The sequence below is a fragment of the Falco cherrug genome, chromosome 3, assembly GCF_023634085.1.
Source record: "Falco cherrug isolate bFalChe1 chromosome 3, bFalChe1.pri, whole genome shotgun sequence".
In the NCBI taxonomy this organism is placed as follows: Eukaryota; Metazoa; Chordata; class Aves; order Falconiformes; family Falconidae; genus Falco; species Falco cherrug.
The window spans coordinates 14,530,663-14,550,950 of record NC_073699.1 but is presented as its reverse complement, the minus strand read 5'-3'; the positions used below and the strand labels follow the sequence as shown (position 1 = coordinate 14,550,950).

The window sequence follows — 20,288 nt, the reverse complement described above, 5'->3', positions numbered from 1 at the left end:
CACCACACCTCCCCACCAAATGAACTGCTGCGATGAAAAAAAAGAGCCTGGTTTTTATTCCAGGCTGCTGGAAGGGATTTTTGAGGTCAGAGACTTGCACTGTTGGAAGGACCTCTCTAAATGGAGCCGCTGCACGTCACTTGGCCCTTTCAGCCATGGCTGACGGGAAGGAAGGGCTCAGCCAGCGCGGGAGCTGCGTGCCCTGCAGCAGCTCGGGCTGCCTCTGGCTGGGCGAGAAAACTCGGAAGGCCTGGGCAGCCAGACTCCGGAACAGTGAAACCAGGACTGTTACGTAGACTGGCAGATTGGCACGGACAGATGGTGGAAGAATGCTTCCACCTAAGGTTTTCTTTAATTAGTAATTAATTCCTTGTTGTCCTGTAGTCTTCGTGATGCAGGGATGCTTAAAGGATGCTGGAAGACTCTCTGCCAGCCTGGGCTCTTCCCAAGAGCGGAGCAAGCTGGCGCAGCAAGCATTCGTGCTTCCGCTTTTCCGTTTGCCGTGGCTAGTGGAGCCCAGTGGCTGCTCTGTGGGCTCACCCGGATCGGTTTTGCAGGGCAGACCTGAGGGTCCTGCACTATCCACCCCAGGGGTCCATACCCTGCTGTCTGACTGGCTACCATGTGCCCCCTGCACCAGAGCGGTGCAGGACCAGCCAGCTCCTGCTCTGGCTCACAGGGGATGCAGCGCAGGTCTCTTGCTTTGCGCGCTAGACGTGGCTGTGCCAAGCAGAAAAGCAAACCTGCGTTCTTCTACTTGTTTCCTTTCCTGCTCCTCACGATTTTGTCGTGGGCAGGTGCTCGGCTTTGGCCCTTAAGGATGCTCTGCTTGGGGGAGCAGGTCCTCTGGGTGCTTTTGCTGGAGAACCCCAGCCCCAGCTCCTGATAAAACAGATGAGTGTGGTACAAAACTGCCCAAAGCCTCAGGTCTGGTGTGGCGAGGTGCATTGCCTGTGTGTACGGTGGTCAGGGCTCATTTTCTGTTGTTAGTCTCAACTTGGGCTGTGCCAGACGTGTGACTGGGTGTCCTTCATTAAGGCAAGCCGGGCTCTGTGGGGCTCCTGCAGCTGCTGGAGGACGTGGCTGCAGTGGAACCCTGTGGTTGCCTTCACCCTCCAGCCTCCTGGGGCTTGGCGGGGGTGGCGGTCCCTCCAAGCACTGGTCCCTTGTCACGGCAGCTTGGCCCGTCCCTACAAGAAGCCAAAACAGCAGGAATACAGCTCATAAGCTGCAAGACCTTCGTGTGGAGACGCTCCTACTAAATGATGTTTTCTTTGTGTGTGTGGTAACTACATTCCTCTTGCTTGTATTGAAGGCTAAGATTTATCCATTGCTAATATTTGTTTTGTTTTGACAGGATAATGTATGTTTCCCATATGCTGCTCTGTGCTCACAGCAAAATAATCCCTACCTATAAAATATTAATGCAAAAAAACCCTCCTTAAAGTAGTTCTGGACTTCTTTACTTTTCAGTCTATTGTCTTGGATCACTTTAACGGGAAACGTCACAGCATAAATGGAAGTAGCAGTGAGTTATGGGCTCGCTCACTCCAGCTAAAGCCCTCGCATAACTCATCCCGTCCTCAAGCACCTGAACGCCTCCCGCGTGTCCCCGCACTCCCCGGGCAAGAGGTTCCCTTGCCCGCCACCCCATGACCTGCCACCACGGGCAGGGCTGCAGGCAGGGCAGGCAGCCCACCCGGACCTGACCGCCGTGCTTCTCTCCCCAGCTGTGCCGTGGAAACACTGAAGGTCATGCTGGCCCGGGGGGGCAGCGAGGAGGTGGCCAGGGCTGTGGGCAACGCCGGCGGCTGGGAGCTGATGGCAAGTCCGGAGAGGCACCACGACGGGATCGCCGTGCTCGCCCGGTAAGGTGGTGGTGCCACACACTGGTTCGCCGCTATTCCCTTTAGTTTTGGTGCAAGAGCTGCACCGCGGCTGTTGGGAGTGGGACAGCAAGCGGGGAGGGGGAGCTGCAGTGCCCGCCGGCTGGTGGTGCTGCCATGCCTGCTGCCCCTGCTGCCCCAGTACGCCCCTTGCTCGGGCTGGGTGGCAGCTCTCCAGCCACGTCACCCAAACCTTCACTGCCCTCAGCTGCTCTGCTGTGCTCTTGCCACAGCTCAGGCTCCCTGTTCCCTCCTAACCAAGGTGTGACGGACACTAAAAGGTTTCGGATAGAAACTTCTCCCCCCCCCCCCCCTTTTGCTGCTCCTAAAATGTCCTTGTGGTTCATTGAGTATAGCAGCAGCATTTGATCCCTGCAGACGGCCGGCTGGGCTGCCTGTCCTTCCCACCGCGGCTGCGCAGCCTGGTGCCAGCGGCAGTGAGCTTGGCACGAGTCGGCGAGGCCGAGGGACAGCCACAGACCATAGTTCGGTTCGGCGGAGCCTGGTTCAGCCGGGGACTTCACTGTCCCTCCACCCAGGGCTGTTAATAGCTCTTGGATGGCCACGGAGGAGATGAGCGGTTTGGGATTTTCCAGTATTTGCAAAAGTGCTTTATTGAACCTCCCAAACACTTGAGAGCGTCTCATCCAAAACAAAACCCGTCCCTCCTGACCCGGGTCTGCCAGAACAGGCTCCTGCCAGGGTGCCCAGCACACATCAGGCATGGGCTGAGGTCCTGCCCTGCATTTCTGAGCGAGTGGGTGGTAGGAGGGGACAATGCCAGGCCAGGGCCACCGGCTTTTCTGTCCCGGATGTCAACATGTGTTTCTGCACAGCAGCAGGACGCAGAGGCGCGAAAGGCGGGACTGCCTGAGGCTCCGCTGCTGCTCAAAGTGCCCCAGGCTGCAGCTGCCCACCCTGTGCATGGGAAGTGGCGGTGCCCAGCAGAGGCACGTTGCAGCAGCCCACTGGTGCCCCACGGCTTGGGGCTCGGTGCCAGCACCTCGCTGTGCTTGGCAGTTTTCAGACCTCTGGGCAGGGGGGTCTCACCAACCACTTTGAAGCCCCCCCGGGGTCCGGAAGCCACCTGTAGCCCCCAGTGCAGCCAGGCGGTGTGGGTGACACATGCCACTTCTCTTGGTAGTGCAATGGCACGACACGCCGGCCCCCGGCTCCCCTTGATCGTGAAGAACCTTATCCCGACGCTGAGCAGCGTCTTTGACAGCCAGAGAATCACCACCACCGCCTTCTTCGCCGAGGTGAGCAGGGGGCATCGCAGGGAGGTGCAGCGTGGCCAAGCCACCGCTGCAGGGTGGCCCTTGGCCATCCGCCCAACTCTCCCTGCCTGGCTGGAGAGCAGCTGGGACGAGGGTTACGCGGCAGCAGGGCTCTGCCTGTCCTCCTCGGCTTCCCGACCCTCTGGTAGAGGGGATGGCAGAGAAGCGCTCGCAGGAGTCCAACTCTGAACACATCACCGCCATGAGCCAGCAAACCGTAACTCCGTCCTTACGTACCACCCTGAGGAATGAAGTGACTCAAGTCCTTTCCCCTCGCCGGCAGCGCAGCCAGCAGACTGTAACACTATCTCTCCGTACATACCACCTTAAAGCCCTGGGCCACTCGAGGAGTTTTTGTTACATAAAGGAGCACCTTATGCCAACAATGCAGAACTATATCCCCCCTTATAAACCACCTTTTAAATTCTCAGCTGCTTAAGCAGCCTGGGATTAAGGCACTGTTTTTATTTTCTGTTTGGCTGGGGGAGCTGCTGGCCCGGCTCCTGGAGCCTGTCCCAGAATCTGCTTTAGTTTTGGAGTGTGGTTGGCTCTCTGCATCCTTAAAGGGTTTAAAATAGCAGCTTTGCCTCACCGTGGAGCTGGAGGGGAAGGAAGCAAATGCCTGTGTCTCCCTCTCTCTCAAAACTGATGAGGTGAGAGCGCAGTCCCTTTTCTCTCGGCCGTGCCAGTGACGGAGATGACAGAGGGGAAGCAAGGAGGGGAACGGCCACAGGGCCGGCGCAGCGAGAAGACGGGCAGCACGGGGCCGGTGTTCGGCAGCCTCTGCTCCCCCAGCCTCTGGGGGTCCCCTGCACGGTGGCAGAGGTGCAGCTGCCCCCTCAGGATAGCTGTCACTGCCCCATCCCAGCAAGATGGGGGGCTCCGTGCCAGCCCATGGGACCCAGGAGGATGCCACTGGTGGCTGCCCGCAGCCCTGGCTGCCCACAGCCATCCAGCCCCAGCTCTGTGCTCGCACAGCGGTGCCTGCCTGTGGGTCAGGCTCTGGGGTTCTGGGTCTTGTGTCGTGGGTCCCTCTGGGCTCCTGGCCTCCCAGTGGTGCCAGCAGGTGACTGGGCACACATGGGGAGTCCCCTGCCGCAGCTGGAGGCCGGAGGGGAGCTCTGGGGAGAGGGAGTGACCACACCAGGGCAGCCACGCTGGCACCCACGAACCCAGAAGTGCCCCTTCAGCACTGGGCTCCTGCTGGACCCCACCGCTGCTGGTGGCTAAGCCTCTGCTCAGTAAAGCACAGCCTGATCCATCTGGGAGGAGCCGAGCCCCACCGGTGAGGGCCAGCGATGCTCCTTGGAGCACATCCCGCTCCCGTATGTGGCTCTCCCCACCACCCAGGGGCTTGGCTGGAGGGTCGGCAGGAGAGCAGCTCTGCCATCTCCAGCCAGGTGTCCTGCATGTGTCTCCTTGAGCTCCTGCCTGGCCGGCTCCTCCCAGAGCGCTCCGGGAACCGGGAGCTGCTCGCCAAAATCCCTGTTTCTGCTGCTCAGTGCTGGGGATGCTGCCGGGGGCTGTGGGGGCTGCGGCTGCCCCTGCACCGCTCAGGAAGGGCAGCTGGCTGTGCTGCTGGCCACCCCACAGCCCAGGGGATGCACTTTGGTCCTCTGGCGCAGTCAACACCCCAACTTCTTCATAGCCCAGCCCATCGCAGCTGGCAGGCGATCGATCTCAGGGCAAGGATTCAGCTTTCATGTAGGTTCTGTGGGTTTCTCCCAGCTGTCGGTGCTCACCCGGGCTTCCCCCTTTTTCCCAACTTGGGGTCCTCAGTTTTCTCAATTTACATGTTACAAATTGTTACAAATTCCCTAAATCTGAGTGGCGCAGGGGCTGTGGGTTCCCCTAGCATGCAAATATGGAGCGAGGGCCTGAGGGGAACCAGGGGGCAAAGCAACTCTGCTGGGGGTCTTCCCCAGTGTAAAGGAATAAGAGTGTCTGAAGCCTGGCCATCATCTCCCTTGTGGTTTGTGTGGCGCCTGTCCTGTTGATGCTGAGACTCTTGTGCTTTAGCTCCTCAATAGTAACGTGGTGAATGACCTGATCCTGCTGGAGACCATGATGGATAACATGACGGGGAGGCAGAAGGACAGCTGCATGTTGGTGCGGATGTTAGCGCTCCGGGGGCTCGGCAACATCGCCTCTGGCTCGCCAGATAAGGTGAGAGTGAGCGTGGTGCTGCTCAGCCGGGGAGTCCTGGCCAAGGCTTGGTGTGGGAATAGGAGGCAGGAGATGCTACCATCTACCAGGAGATGCTGCTCATCAAAGACAGGGTGGGTGCTGGGGTGGCTGGTGGCCCTGCCTACTTGCCCTTTGGCTACTGCATCTGCCTACTCCAGAACCGTGGTGACAGTGGTCCTGTGCATCACTACCTCTGCAGGCAGGCACTGCTCTGGTTCAGACTTCTGAGTGCTTTAGGAGACACCTTTATAAAAGCCTGGCTTGGGAGGAAAGCCTGGTCTCCTCGGGGGAGGCTGGCTGGCCTGAACAAGCCAGCTCACCCGTGGAGCTGCCCACGCAGGCAGCAGCATCGTGCCTGTGCAAGACCTGCGAGCCCATCGCTCTTCCCTGCTGCTGCGGTGGTTTTGCTGGCCAAGAAATGGATCCTTAAAAGCAAAGCGGTCCCCTGTCCCAGCAACAGGGTTCAGGCAGGCAGGAGTCGGTATCCCCACTCTCCGAAGTGCTTACTCTGCGGAGCACCCTGTGGGGAGGGCAGGCACAGGGTGCTCTGTGCTCGCAGCTCTTCACCTTGAGGATGCGTGGTGGTCCAGGTGCACCTCGCAGCCAGGACGCAGTGGCTGACCCCCCCTTTCCTGCCCAGGAGAGGAGCCGATGCCACAAACCCTGCAGATGTGGGAGCATCGGGCTGCCTGGAGCTGCCGGCCCAGCCCCGCAGCTCTCCGTACCCGACAGCTGATTGGCGGCAGTGGGGGGCTTGGCAGGCACCCCGCTCCTGTTCTTGACTGTGCCAAAGCCCAGGAAGAGGTCACGGTGGGCCAGCCCAAGGCAGGCGATACACTACCGTGATCTGCTGCTAAAATATACATAGCTACTAAAAATACCATTCTGTTGGCATATCCCAGTCGGAGCCGCCGCTCTACCAGCATCTGGCACTCTGAGCTGCGAGCGCTGCCTTGGGGAAGCGAGAAACCGGGAGTGCTCAGTGCAGCCCGGCGAGGATGAGGAGGGCAGCGCTGAGCCCGTGCAGTTGCAGTTGGGGTGCTGGCAGAGACGAGCTGTCGCCGGCTCCACCGCTCACCCCAGCCGGAGTGCAACCGCCTTTCCAGCCCCTTGGGAGAGCTGCGGATGCTCCTGTCTGTGATCCGCTGGGGCAGCCAGGAGCAATGCCGGGCAGGTGCAGGTCTGGGAGGGCTCCAGGGCTCCTACCGTCCCAGGTGGCTCAGGGACAGCGGTCTGTCTGTCCATCCTTGTGCCTTCCCAGCTACGCTCCGTAAGCCATGGGTAGCATGGCTTAGTTTGCAAAGCCGAGCACTTAGAATTAAGTGATGGCAGACTTAACGTGGCTTACGCAAACTGAATTTCCCCCTTTGCTGTGTATGCACCAGCTCTGATTACACAGTGAAATACTGCGTTGATGGTTCCAGCGGGAGGGGAACTGGTGACTGTGGTAAGCGGTTACCACGTGCAGTAACTGGCCTCTGCAGAAGATGCTTTACCCAGGGCAGTCGTAATTTAAGTTTTCTTTCAGCTCTTTCTGGCTGGAAGGGCAGCATGGGGCAGGAGCCTGCTGCGAAGCACCCAGGGGACGTGTCCCTGCCAGCCCCCTGTCCTCGCCCTGCCAGGACCACTTTTCTTGCCGCTTCCCTTGCAGGTGAGGAAGCACGGGGCCACGCTCCTGGCGTCCATGGTCAATGGCATGGATGACAAAGACGACCCGCACAACCTGGTTGCGCTTGAGGCCATGTCCAGTCTCTCCAAGCTCCTGGATCATGTAGAGGAGAGAGACATCCAGTCCATGCTCCTCCACATCGCCATCAGGATCCGGCCCTTCTTTGACAGTGTAAGGCAGCGCCCTGGCTGTGCCAGGCAGGGCGAGCTCGTGCCTTTGCCCGGCACGTCTGAAATGGCTCCTCTGCCGAGCCAGCGCCTGCTTAACAGGGGGCACGTGCGCAGGTGCTGCGGGGCACATCCCTGGCGCTGGGGAAGGAGGTCTGGGAGCTCAGTGCTGCCTGTGTAAGGACACAGGGTGGTTGGGAAGCGGAGGTGCCCATTGCATGGTCTGTTGGACCTTGATTTCACCAGGTAGCGGGTGTGGGGTTGAGCCAGAGCTGGTTTGTGCGGGTGTCCTGGGGCAGAGTGAGGCTGGGGAGAGGGGAGAAGTTGTCCGTGGGTGTCCCAGCCGTCCCAGCCATGGGCAGTTTTGGTATTTCCTGGTGAAGAACCATCTAAAGTGGTTTTCAAAAACAAACAGAAAAGCTGAGGTCCTGCAGCTGAAGAGCAGGGCAGCCAGGGAAGGAGGTGCCGAGGGTTCAGGACAGACGGCAGCGTTTCTCCTGCTGCTCTGAAGCCCTCCAACCTGAGAAGCAGGGTGATGGGTGGTGGGAACAGCCATGCCAGTCGTATCCCCCAAGGCAGGAGATACCTAGTGCAGGTCGGTTCCCGCTGGACCCTGCTCATCCCCTCTGCCCACAGGAGCAGCCTGACCTCCGCCAGTCATCCATCGTGCTTTTTGGCAACCTGACCAAGTTCAGCGAAGACAACTGCGAAGTCTTCTTTGAGCAGATCCTGAACGGGCTGGTGACACTGCTGCTGCACCTCCAGGACCCGAAGCCGGAGGTTGTCAAAGTGAGTGCCCTGCTGCCCGCTTTGGCTGGCTGGAACAGGGGTCCTCTGCCTCAGCGCAGGGATCCTGCGAGGTGCTGAGCTCTCGAGTGCACGCTGCAGCCTCCCCTCTCTGTGCTGCAGGCCTGCAAGTTTGCTCTGCGCATGTGCGGCCCCAACATGGGCTGTGAGGGGCTCTGCGACATGTTCCTCAACCACCTGCGGGAAGACAGGAGCCTGCACTACGGCGAGTTCATGAACAACGTCTGCAAACACCTGGTGAGCAGCCGCCAGTGCCCGTGGCACCGGTGCCGGCACTGCCCACGGGGCTTGGTGCAGCCTGGCAGGGCTCAGGCAGGGGCTGCTGGTCCATAAGGTCCTCAGGGTCCTGCCCTTGCGTCCCCACTGGGCACTTTTCCAGGCTCAGGTGTGTTCCTGGGCTGCCCTCAGCCTCCCCGGGAGCTCCTGGCTTCCAGGAGATGGTGCCAGTGCTGCAGGCAGCCAGTCTCATGTCCTGCGTGACTTGTGCGGTGGCTCTTTCTCTCCTAGATGCAGACCTACCCTGAGATGCTGAACCGCCTGATAGTAACCAACTTGTTCTACTTCAAGAGCAACTGGGTGGACATTCGAGCGGCAGCACCCATGTTCATCGGTGAGGCTGCTGGGGCCCCACTCCCAAGCTGCTCCTCAGGCTTTGCGGGGGTGTCCACTCCCCAGATGGTGTGCACACCTGTCCCTGTTGTCCCAGGAATGCTTTTTGTCCCTGGCTTTGCTGAGGGGGCACTGGTAACGGCCAGGTCATCTGGTGCTCCCGTGTCCCGCGGAAGCAAGGCCTGCACCTTGCCGTGCCCGGCCTGGGGACGGGTGCATGTTCCATGTGCCCCAGAAACTTCTCTCCAGCCATGTGCCGCTGATGCTGGTTGGGTGCACAGTGTCTGCATGACCAGCCGAGGTGGAAAGCACGTGGCCAGGTCATGCCGTGGTTTGGGTGGCCGCCTGCCATGGGCAGTGCCTCTACAGACCCTGGTTTGCAGCAGGAGTGGGCTGCCTGCAGGCTGCACAGATGATGCCCTCTATGGGGCCTGGACCAGCTCGGTCCATCGCTGTAGAGGTCTCCAGGGTCATTGTGCAGCAGGCAGGTGAGGTGAGCAACGCGGCCAGATGAGCTGCCTCAGCTCCGTGTATTGCTGTGGTTCCTTCTTTCTGGGGAGGGAGGGTCGTACCCAGCCTTGCTTTTACCCCTTGGGGATGGTGCGTGTGTGGAGGTTTTGCTGCTCTCAGCACAGTGCCGTGCTTGGATGTGCCCCGTGATGCTCTAGGATAAGTTGCTAGAGCTGCAGGCAGCAGAAACGCTGGCAGGCATCTCCTTGGGGTGCATGTTAGGGTGCTGCACGTACAACAGCCATGATGGTCCTTCCCTGAGCGGTTGTTGTGGGGTTTCCATTGAGCCCCCGCACCAGGCGCTGACGCAGCGGTGAGCGAGCTGGCGCCTGGCAGCGTGGCACCATTACCTGTCTCCTCAGATGTGGGGCTCTGTGGTGGAATCCAGACCGAGCCCTGACTCTGAAATTCTTCCTCAGGCTTCCTCGTGCTGCATGTGGACGAAGACCACTGTCAGCAGGTGGACCTGGACCAACTAATTTCGGGTGAGTAGGTGCTGCCACCCGTGGTGTTCGCTGCTGGGGAGCGGGGACTTGCCTCTGCCCACTGGAGCTGGAGCTGAGCCCCACAAGACACGGCTCCCAGGCTCTGCCACTGCTGTGCCCGAGGCTCCCGCTCAGCCCTCCGGGATGGGACAGCCTGGGGCAGCCCCCTGCACCCCGCCAGGACCGGCCATTGCAGAGGAATGAGGCTACAGCAGGATCCCACTCCCTCCCAGATGCGCGGGTGCAGTGAGATCCAGTGTTGGCCCCCAGGCAGCCCCCAGCTGCGTCCCGGGGGAGCTGGGGGACGTGAGGAACGTCCCTGACCCCCCGGTCAGCACAGGAAGCCAGAGCTGTGGCCAGGGCAGGCCCAGCCCCTGCAGGCAGCAGGGCTGGGAGGGGCCGGGGCTGGAAAGCCACGGTGCTGCGAGGGGCTGAGCGGTCAGAATCGTAGCATCGTTTAGGTTGGAAAAACCTTGAAGATGCTCAAGCTCAACTGTTACCTCAGTGCTGCCAAGCCTGCTGCTAAACCCTGCCTCCAAGGCGGCGGTGGGATGCTGAGCCGGCATTTGCTTTGCACCCCGCGGGCACCCCAGGGCCAGGGTGGCAGCTCGCCCAGGAGCGGGGTCTGCTGGCAGGTGCCCAGCCAAGCTCGAGCCCCCCTTATGGCACAGCCCCTCCGCAGGCTGTGACATCGGGGTGGGGGGGGTGGGGGGCGGGGGGCTCGCGGGGGGCTCGTGGGGCATTATTTGCAGTGGCTTAGGGTAAGCAGGAGAGACTCGCAGCATCTGTAGGTAACGCGTTAACCGTTAAACGGCAGAGTTAGGGCTCATTATGAAGGGCTAATAAAAAGTCAACTTGAAGCTGGTGGCATTTTGGAGCAGAGTTAAGTAATTTTCCTGGATTTCAGGGATTTTTTCCCTGTCACTAGTGACCTCATAGTATATAGTAATGCATGGAAACTTTTGGATTGTTCCAAGGGAGCTTAAAAAACACTAAAAAAGGAAAAACTATCTTTCCGTTGGCTCCCCAAGCCCTTCCAGAAGAAAGAGGCCTGTCTGTTTGAAACAAGTGAAAGATAATCTGCCTGTGTGTGAGTAATCGCTGGAGCGAGCGGGGCTGGATTGGGTTGCGCGAGCTTCCCGTGTTGAGTGGCTCGGCTGCATGGGGTCCGGGGGGGCTTCGGCCTTACACCCACCCCGGGCCACCCCCCACCGGGCTCGGCGAGGCACGAGGTGCCACCGGCGGGCACGTCAGTGGCGGGGGCCTGGCTCACCGCAGGAGCTGGGGGGCCAGGGGGAGGCAAGGGCTCTCCTGCGCCAGGTAAACAAGCTACTGGAAAAATATTATTATCCTTTTACTGCTAGGAAAAACTACCTGGATTGTTTTCTTACTACCGGGAGCCGTTCCAGGCATTAGGAAATCGTGCTGATAGGGGAGGCTTGGCTGGGCGAGTGTCTGCAGGGCTGTGGGGGCTCAGCTCCCAGCTCTGTGTCCCATCCCCCACCCCCCACACGCTGGGGCCCTTCCCCTCCCCAGGGCAGCAGCCCCACCAGCTTCAACCCTGTGCCTGGAGACCCCCCCAACCTGGTCCCATCACCCTGGGGCACTGGGCCAGCAGGAGCCGCACACAGCACCGTCCTGCTACCTTGGCTTCGGTCCCAGGGCTGTAGGGTCCATGGGGTGGGGGAGGGGCACACAAAGAGGAGCTAGGGTGCCTGTTCACCCCTGGGGTGTGGGCACTAGAGCTAGCAGAGGGGCTCTGCACCCCTGGGGCCGGAGTGGATTTTTCTCCTTCCTTCTGTAACGGAGCAAAGCCAGGACGTGGCTGAGCCGTGGCAGGGTCCCTGGCTGGGGCAGGGGTGGGTGGCCACAGCCCTGCAGCCACCAACATCTCTGTGCTCTGCTCCTTCCAGCTCTGAACCTGCTCCTGAAGGACCCCGTCCCCGCCGTCCGCGTGAAGGTGGCCGAGACGCTGGGCCGCCTCGTCAGGATCCTGTGAGCCCCGGGGCACCCCGGCTCCACCACAGCAATAGTTGGGTCGGCTCCTCGCCACCAGCCCCACAGCTTGGGGCATCCACGGGCACTGCCACGTCTTCCTGCATTGAGCACCCACCTGGGGCCCGGCTCGCCTGCCTCCGCGGCAGCACCATCGTCTTCCTCTGCTCTCACCAGCCTGCGGGAGCCTGCCCGGTCCAGCACCTTTGCAGCCCGCCTCCAGAACCTGCTCAGCCTGGCCATGACATCACAGCAGCTGGAGGAGGACACGGTGGGCACGACGCGGCTCCTCTCTGCAGGCTGCTGTGCAGCGCCCGGGTTGTCCTGCGGGTTGAGGGTCCTGGGCAGGGGGCCTTGGTGGCAGGACATGGTGTGAAGGGGCTGCAGCTGCCCTGGGGCCATGGGCAGGTGGCATCCCCGGGCTCCCCACGTGGCTCCCACTTAACTGGGAGCAGGATGGAGCCCGACCCCCCCCCGGCTGCCACTAGCCCCTGGTCTCACCCTGCTGCTCCCCGGTGCTGAACACGGGGCCCTACTGGATGAATGTGACCGTCCTCTCGACACATGTGTACATAAATGTATTTTTAAATAAAGCTCTTTGCTCCTCACAGCGTTGTGGTGGGGTGAAGGAGAGGGGTGCCCCCGCGGCAGCTGTGGGAGCTGGTGTCTTGGGGAGGGATGCAGGGGTGTGGGGTCTGCTGGGATCCCCTTTGGAAAAAGGTGCTGGGTCTCTTCTCCACCCTCTTGCCCAAGGGGAAGCCCAGTACTGGCCCTGGCTCTACCCCTGCCCCCTCCACCCCCCGAGGTGGTCCTGCCACAGCTCTCCCTGCTCCTTGTCACAGGTTCTTTTTCTCCCTCAGGTTCAGTTCCTGCTGTTCCTGGCCCCGCTCTGCTCCCCGGGCTCCTTTGCTGGGCTGCAGGTGCTACACAGGGCCTGGCAGCAGCCGAGGGACGTGTGGGGCGGCAGTGGTCCCATAGCATGGCTCGGCCCTGTCCCGGCAGTGCTTCTTCTCAGCGCTCAGCAGTGACATCCAGCAGGGCTTGCAGTGTCAGGGGCAGTCCTGGTGTCAGTAAGGCTCAGAGTGAACAAGCCACATCAGAGAAGACCTGTTGTTTGTCCCCAGTGCTGCAGGTGGGGCAGAGGCCGCCTGGGGTTTGGTGGCAGGAGGTGTCCTGTAAGCTCTTGGCCCCGGCATGGCACGGTGGCACCTGTAGGCTCTGGTGCTTCCTCGGCTGCTGCCTCTTCCATTGCTGTGGGACAAACCTTCAGCCCTACCTGCTCCCTGGGCTGGAGCAGCTCCCGCAGCCCTCGTGGTGGCGGGATTCCTGGGATGACCGGGCAGGGAGTTGGGCTGCACCAGGCCCTCTAACCAGCCTCAGGGGGCAACGAGGGGGTCCCCTTCCTGCGCTCCCCCTCTCCCAGCCACCTTCAACTTTGGAAGCCGTAGGTGGGCGCTTTGCATCGGGTTTGTTGGCAGCCCTGGCCCATGGCCCCACTCTGGGATGAGCCCAGGTGCTGTGGGACCCCACAGAGAGGGTGCTACGTGCTGGGGGGGCCACGCTGGCTCCCGGCAGCCCCCGGCCACGTGGGTGTGTGGACCAGGGAGGGTCCCAGCTGGATCCCCCCAGGGCCTGGCACGGGGAGGGACAGTGCCTGTGGCCATTGCTGAGCTCATGTGTGGGATGAGCTCACAGTGCCCATGGGGATCCTGCGCTGGGACCATGGGCAGGGGGAAGCCAGGGCCCTGTGCCCCCCACTGGGGTGACCCCAGGAGCTATGTGGGGTGATGCTGGGGTTACCATGGAGCTGGGGGCCTGGTGCATTTTGGCTGGGGCTAGGGCTGGCTGCTGGCTGTGTCTGTGCTCTGGCTGCACGCGGGGCAGCGGGTGTCAGGGGTCCCACTGGAGTGGAGACCCTGAGGAGGGCTGAGACAAACATCTGATTGTCCTTCCTTCCACCCCATCACCTGCCCCTGCCTTGTCCCACCACCCTTCCCTCCGGCTGGGATAGGCAGGATGGCAACCGCAGCCCAGCTCTCCAGCACACAGCCACTGCGGTGGGGTGGCTTCCCTGCAGGGATGGGGCTCAGCCAGGGCTGGGACAGGACAGACCCCATCTGCCCAACCCCCATCAGGCAGGAATGGCTCCGGGGAGCTCCCACAAGAACCCCGGGGAAAGGCAGCTGTGCTGGCCGGTGGGCACCACGCTGGGCTGGGGGAGGCATCAGCCATGTGTCCCCCCCAGCCTCAGCCCAGCCTGGGCTGAGCCGGCAATGCAGGAAAAGCGCAGGATTGTGTCCAAAAGGTTTAATGAGAAAGGCCACAGAAGTCCAGGAGCAGGAGTGGGAATGACCTTCCCAGCAGAGCGCGGTGGTCCCGGTGCTGCCCCTTGCCCGCTCTGTGGTTGGGCTGGGGGTGCGTGTGTGCCAGGTGGCACCTATGTGTAGAGCCGGATGGTGCCATCGGCACCAGACGAGAAAACCCAGGGCTGCGTGGGGTGGAAGATCACGTCGAGGACAGCCAGGTCCAATGTAATCACATGGCCCTTCAGCACCTTCACGGGCACCAGCAGCGGATTCTGCAGCAGGTCGCTGCGATGGAGGGGACAGGTCAGTGCAGGGCTTTGCCCCACCCCCCACCCCGACCTCCCTGGGGTACCCCCAGAGTCACCCCCCCTGCAAGCTCTGCTTCATCCCCCCTGACCCCGGTGTGGGCAGCACCGCACCCTCCCTGCCCAGCAGGGCTCTGCCATGCTGCCGCGTGCCAGAGAAGTGACCCGACACCGAACCCCTGTGCCTTCCCCCCCTGCTACCTACTTGTAGACCATCCCGTGGCAAACTATGACGGTTCCGTCGTCCGAGCCCGAGGCGAAGAGCGGGTAGTGCTTGTGGAAGGCCACAGCCCGCAGCGCTTTCTTGTGGTGCCTGCAAAGGCAGTGTGCATGATGCCAGGGGGTGGGGGGTGCTCTGCCCCTGTCCTGACGCTTGGCCAGGGTGCCTGGCTTTGCACATGGCCAGGCTTTAGGGACCCCAAGCTCTGCCATGAATGACCGCGTGCATGGGATGGGAGAGGGCAACTGGGACAGACTGGGACCCGCTGTGGGCAGCTCAGATCAGCCCAGCACCTACTGCCCTAGGGGCTTTGCCCCACCGTGAGCCCCAGGAGAGCTGTGGTCACCCCCACCCCAGCACACGAGAGTGTGAGCCACCAACATGCTGGGAGATGGCTGCTCCTGGCACGGCCCTGGCAGGCTCCATCCTGCTGCCAGCTCCCAGGAGAAGGAACAACTCTGGGAAGATGCCCCATGGGGTTTAGGGGGGCTGCCGGCAGGTTAATGGGGAACAGGCAGAGACTGGCCAAGGCCCTGGGGCTCACCGTAGCAGCTGGTAGGGTCTGGTGGAGAGGTCCAGATCGAACCAGGCCAGCTTGCTGTCGTAGCTGCCGCAGATGATGTTGTCACCTGTGAGAGAGAACAGGGTCTTTGCGGGGTTGCCAGCGAACCCCACGGTGACCTGCCAGCACCCAGAGCCCTGCCTGCACCCCAGTGGAGCACCACACTCCATACCAGCTTACAAGACCTGGCAGCTCCTGGGGAGCGCACAGGCCACGTACCTCCAGGGTGAATGGCCATGCTGGACACCCACTTGCAGTTAGTCATCAGCTTCTTGGTGAGCTCCTGCTTGAGGAGATTGTAGATGCGGACGTAGCGCTGGGTGGCCACGAAGAAGTAGGGCCGGATGGGGTGAAAGAGCACGCACTGCACCAGCCCCTTGCTCTTACGGAAGGGGTTCTGGCTCCACCGCTTGCTGGTCTGGTGAATCAGCACTTGCATGTTGCTGTTGTCAGACACGACACTGGCAAAGTAGTCGCCTTTGCCATGCCAGGTCACCTGCTTCACGGCCTGTGGAGAGCAGGGAGGGGGACAGCCATGGGTCAGACCCATCAGTGGGACTGCCCCACACCTCCCCAGGGAGCAGCCCCCCCATCCAGCCAACCTGGCTCCCGCAGGGCCTCCTCATCCCTACCTTGCTGTGCTTCACAACCAGCCGGATGCCTTTTCTGTGCTCCTCCACAGTGGCTGTCACCCACTGGATGGGCTGGACCCGCTCCTCCTCCGGTGCCACGTAGGACTCAAGCAGCTGGTCAGTGGCCCCATAGAGCAGCTTGTCCCCGAGGCAAGGGTTCACCAGCAGCACCGACTGCTCCCTGTAGCGTGGGGCGAGCAGATGGATCAGGGCACCGCTGAGGAGAGGCAACCCCTCCACAGGCCCTGTACCACCATGGGATCATTGAAGCATTTTGGTTGGAAAAGACCTTTAAGAACATTAAGTCCAACCATTAACCCAGCACTGCCAAGCCCAATGCTAAACCATGTCCCTAAGCACCACATCTCCACCATTTTTTGAACACCTCCAGGGATGGTGACACCACCATGTCCGTGGGCAGCCTGTTCCAATGCTTGATCACCCTTCCAGTGAAGGCATTTTTCCCAGTATCTGTCACAGCACTCTCCAAACTAGCCAGCTGCAACAAGATCCTTTACCATCTCACACCAGCATACTCTTCATGCCAGTCTCTCTGCTGCCTTCTAGTCTGACCTCATCCACAACAAGTGTTTTCTCTCTTCTCCTTCCTCTCTCCACTTCTTCCTTAGCTGCTCTCCCTTCATTGGCTCTCACCCACTTCACTTAACCAGCCACAGCTGCACCTTATCTATATCGGCCAACCCACCGCCCCTGAGGCCAGCCCACAGTTGTATATTATCAATGCTAATTAACCCAGCTTCATTCCTCTACAAATATCTAATCTAAACCTCCCCTGGTGCAACTGGAGGTTGTTTTCCTTGTTTTGTTTCTTGTTACTTGGGAGAAGAGACCGACCCTACCTGCCCACAGCCTCCTATCAGGCAGCTGCAGAGTGAGAAGGGTGGCCCCAGCGCTGAGCCAGGGCCACAGGGAGGGACATGTGGGACTCTGCTGACAGCCTGGCCCTTCTGCAGGCCAGCAAAGAGAGAACATGGTGGAGCTCTGCCTTAGCCCAAATGCCCCAGGGAGGATGGTGGGGACTGACTGGCTCTTTCACAGGATGATGAGGGCCACCAAACGAAGCAGGAGGCAGGGTCACAGCAAGCAGAGGTGGCTTTGCACACTGCAGTGTGGCCACCCTCGCTGCTGGAGGCTGCCACGAGTTTACCACGAGGTGATCCTGGGAGGCTGGACGGGCTTTGGGAGAGGAAATCCTGCAACCGCTTCCAGCTCTGGGAGCTCCCAGCTGGAGGGTGGAGAAGGCCATGCCGGGACACTCACACGCAGACGGCCACCAGGCAGATGGTGGGGTTGGGGTTCCAGGCAACGCTCTTCACCACACCACCCACAGGCAGGGTCTTCATGCAGCGAGCCGTGCACACCTCCCAGAACCGCACCGTGCAGTCATCGGAGCCTGCGGGACAGGGCAGGGTGGGCCAGGGCTGGGCATGCTGGGCCAGGGGCTGCCACAGCTTAGCTCAGCAGCACCGGGCTCCAGGGCATGGCACCAAGCCAGAGGGGAGAGCAGCCCTGAGCCCCACAGCCTCTGCGGAGGAGCACTGGGAGCAGCAAGAGGAACGCAGCAGTGCCCCAGTGCCCTTGATTCCCCAGCAGCTTCTCTGCGCGACAGCAGCTCCAGCACCACAAAGGCGAGACGTGACCAGGGACTGCTGCTGAGAGAACAGCCCCTACCCCGCTCCCTCCAGCACCGCGTCTCTGCCCATGGTCCCCTCCTGACGTGCACGGCTCCCAGCGCAGCTGCTGTGCTGGCAGCACGCCTGGCTCAGCTCGGCACGGCACCGCATTGCACGGCCCCGTCGAGCTGCAAGATGCAGGCAGGCAGCTCCTTGGGCAGGCTTTTCCGCAAGCAGGCACGGCGGGAGCAGGTAGTTATTTTTAACGCCTGATCTCAGCCACTTTCCCAGCCCGGGGCCAGGAATTCCACGTTGTGCAACCGACCGACACCGCGGCCACCGGGAGCTGGCAGCCTGGAAACTCCAGCGCTATAAAAAGCACATGTGCCTTTGTGGGCTGTTAAACTGCCATCTGCTCTCAATCTCCAGCCTCCGGCCGGCCACGCAGGGCTCTGCCGTTCGCTCCTCCAGCCTCACTTTCTCCACTCCTGAGCGGGAGGGACGCAGGCTCCTGGGTGGGGTCCCAAGAGCGGCTGGAAAAACACCCTGTGTCGGGGCGGGGGGGGTGGGGGGGCATGCCGCTGGCTCGGGCTGCTGCGGGACTCCCAGGGATGCTCCTTGCCTGGGCTCCCTCCAAAAGCCGTGCCCCGATGGAAGGGGCTGGCAGGCTCCCCGGTGCCCGGCAGCGCGCAGGAGCCCTGGCTTCCATACGAGGAAGCCCGGCTGCCCCGACTGCCACTGGCTTGGGGCTGGGGCTGGGCTGGTGGCACCCGGCATGGCTGGGGAGTGAATCCTTCCTTACCTGATACCAGCCACTGCCCGCTGGGAGAGATGCCGAGGCATCGCACCAGGCTGGTGTGCCCACGGTAGACCTGGGGAGGGAGACGAGAAGTGGGTGAGGGCCCCATGCAGCCCAGTGGCTCCTCTGTGGGGACCTCCCGGCCCTGCCCCGGGCTCCTCACCGAGGGAGAGGGGGGCCTGGGGGTCACCTGTGTCTAGGGGAAAGCAGGTCTGCGCGCCACCAGCCGCCCTGCATGAGCAGACCTGGGGCCCCTGCTCTTTTCCTGGGGCAGGTCCCCCGCTCTGCTCATCTGCAATGGCGCTGATCCCAGCCCTGCCTCACCCGCCACAGGCAGGACCCTGCTGCTGCCCGGCTCTGCCCAGTGGGGGCTGCAAGGCAGCTCCTCTCCCTTGGGGGCAAGCAGGCAGCAGCTGTGGCCAGAACAGCCCTTATGGGTGCGTGGGCATGCCTGGTCTCACCCGGAGCGGCTTGGGCACAGCCCACTGCCACGGGCATGCACACCACCCCCCCCCGGCTCTGCGCACCCACTCACCAGGGCCTGGGTGGTTGGGAAGGGCTGCAGGTCCCGCGGCTTCGGCAGCTTGGGGATCAGATCCTCTGGGTCCACGTTGACCTGTGAGAGGCAGGCGGTGAGACACACTCAGGCGGCACCTCGGCCCCCTGGCACTTGGCCGGTGCTGGTGCCAGGCGTACCAGGGCAGGCTCCAGCTGGGAAGCCCAGGTGCGTGGCTCAGAGCCAGAGGGGGATCATAGGACAGCACTTTTGCAAGCGTGGGCACGGCCCCTGTCACAGCTCAGGAGCTCTGCAGGGAGCTGGGACTGGTGCTGTGGGTAGGTGAGGAGGGGCAAGAGGTCATGAGGAGCAGCAGTTTGTGCCCCAGAGCATCGCGGTCCCCTGACCAGCTGCGTGGCATCAGGGCATACATAGGCTTGAGCAGGGGCCACTCAGAAACATGCCCAGGGCATCCAGATGATGGGGTAGGAGAAGCCCTCACCCGCATTTTCCTCTGGCGCGGGCAGAGGTAGAGGTCCAGGCAGCGCTCGAAGCGCTCGTGGATGAAGCGGGAGTAGGCAGGCACTGCCCGCAGGCACCGGTACTGCTGTGGCACGAAGTTCAGCTTCCGCTCGGCCGGCTCCTGCTGCTCCCAGGCCAGCTTCTGCGGGGTGGAGGGGACTGGGGTCAGCAGGGCCAGCAGGACCCCTGGATGGCGAGGTGCTGCTGCCCCAGCCCCGGCACATCCCCCTGCGCCAAGCAAGAACCATCCTGGGGCCGCCTGCCCACCAGCCGGCATGGCGTTTACCCCCTTTGCCCCAGCACCCACTGCCTGCCTCCAAGCAAGCCCTCCTCAGCCTGCTGGGGGTTCACCGCCTGCTTTTTTTCCCCCAGTCCCCCGGGCTGAACGTGCCGCTGCATGCACCAGGAGACCCCGCAGTAGTTTAGCTTGGAGGCTGCGCCTTGCTGTCACAGGGACACGCTGCGCCCTGGGAGCTTCCCCCACTGCTCTTTTCATTCAAGGGGTGGAAGAACCTTTGCTTTCAGTTCCCTTGCGGGGTCTCATCTCCACATGATGTGGTCTCCAGGGTTCCCCTCTGAGGCGCAGCCCTTCCCCTTGCTGCCCTCCCCAGCACAGCCCTCTCTGGTCCCAGCTGAGCTCCCCCTGCACCCAGTGCTTTCCCCTGTGGCTTCTAGTCACCCACGGCCCCCCCGTACCTCCTCCTCGCTGAGCAGGTACTCGGGTGGGGGGTTGTAGGACTCCTCGTGCCCAGGCAGCTTCATCTTGGGAGCTGGGACGTGCATCTTGTGGCGGCCCAGGATGGAGTTGGGATCCTCATGGGCCCAGAGGTCGTAGTATGTAGGTGTGTCGTCTTTGGGTTTACGGGGCTTGATCCAGCCCATCTTGATGGCGTGGACTAGCTTGGAGACCTGTGCGGCAGGGAGAGGTCAACCCCAGGAGCCACAGGACTCCTCAGGCTTGGGGAGGAGGAGGAGGTGTGGGATGTGAGGATGGAAATGAACGTCTCTGGGCACAGCTCTGCAGCCCTGGGAGCCCAGTGGGGCTGCGCGGGACCAGAGAACTTGGCACAGGTTTAGATGAAGACATGAACTGCAGCAGCAGGAACAATCTGGGTGAGTGGGGCTGGGTGAGACATGGCAGGGACAGGAGGGACCACCAGACAGGAGAGCAGCCACGCTCATCAGCGTTCAGGGCTGTGGCCTGCGAGGGGGCTGCCATC

The 20,288-nt window shown here is 61.9% G+C and overlaps 2 protein-coding genes across 5 annotated transcripts in view; one reads left to right on the top strand and one right to left on the bottom strand.

Moving 5' to 3' along the window:
• The window catches only part of MROH1 (maestro heat like repeat family member 1), a 56,981-nt gene extending 44,781 nt beyond the window's left edge, over positions 1–12,200 (top strand). For all 4 annotated transcript variants that reach the window (XM_055703825.1, XM_055703824.1, XM_055703823.1 and 1 more), the window contains 9 exons: positions 1,731–1,868; positions 3,031–3,145; positions 5,183–5,329; positions 7,002–7,190; positions 7,823–7,975; positions 8,096–8,230; positions 8,501–8,603; positions 9,532–9,597; positions 11,511–12,200. In XM_055703825.1, the coding sequence (XP_055559800.1) occupies positions 1,731–1,868; positions 3,031–3,145; positions 5,183–5,329; positions 7,002–7,190; positions 7,823–7,975; positions 8,096–8,230; positions 8,501–8,603; positions 9,532–9,597; positions 11,511–11,596 (1,132 nt within the window). In that variant the 3' untranslated portion in view covers positions 11,597–12,200. The remainder of the gene's footprint in view (positions 1–1,730; positions 1,869–3,030; positions 3,146–5,182; positions 5,330–7,001; positions 7,191–7,822; positions 7,976–8,095; positions 8,231–8,500; positions 8,604–9,531; positions 9,598–11,510) is intronic.
• Positions 12,201–13,884: 1,684 nt separating this feature from the next.
• Positions 13,885–20,288, bottom strand: part of BOP1 (BOP1 ribosomal biogenesis factor) — a 69,847-nt gene continuing 63,443 nt past the window's right edge. Inside the window, exons 7-16 of the mRNA XM_055703826.1 lie at positions 19,765–19,977; positions 19,049–19,210; positions 18,586–18,666; positions 18,054–18,123; positions 16,899–17,031; positions 15,618–15,798; positions 15,205–15,493; positions 14,968–15,052; positions 14,409–14,516; positions 13,885–14,183 (exon numbers count right to left, since the gene is read on the bottom strand). Of these exons, the coding sequence (XP_055559801.1) occupies positions 14,030–14,183; positions 14,409–14,516; positions 14,968–15,052; positions 15,205–15,493; positions 15,618–15,798; positions 16,899–17,031; positions 18,054–18,123; positions 18,586–18,666; positions 19,049–19,210; positions 19,765–19,977 (1,476 nt within the window). The 3' untranslated portion in view covers positions 13,885–14,029. The remainder of the gene's footprint in view (positions 14,184–14,408; positions 14,517–14,967; positions 15,053–15,204; positions 15,494–15,617; positions 15,799–16,898; positions 17,032–18,053; positions 18,124–18,585; positions 18,667–19,048; positions 19,211–19,764; positions 19,978–20,288) is intronic.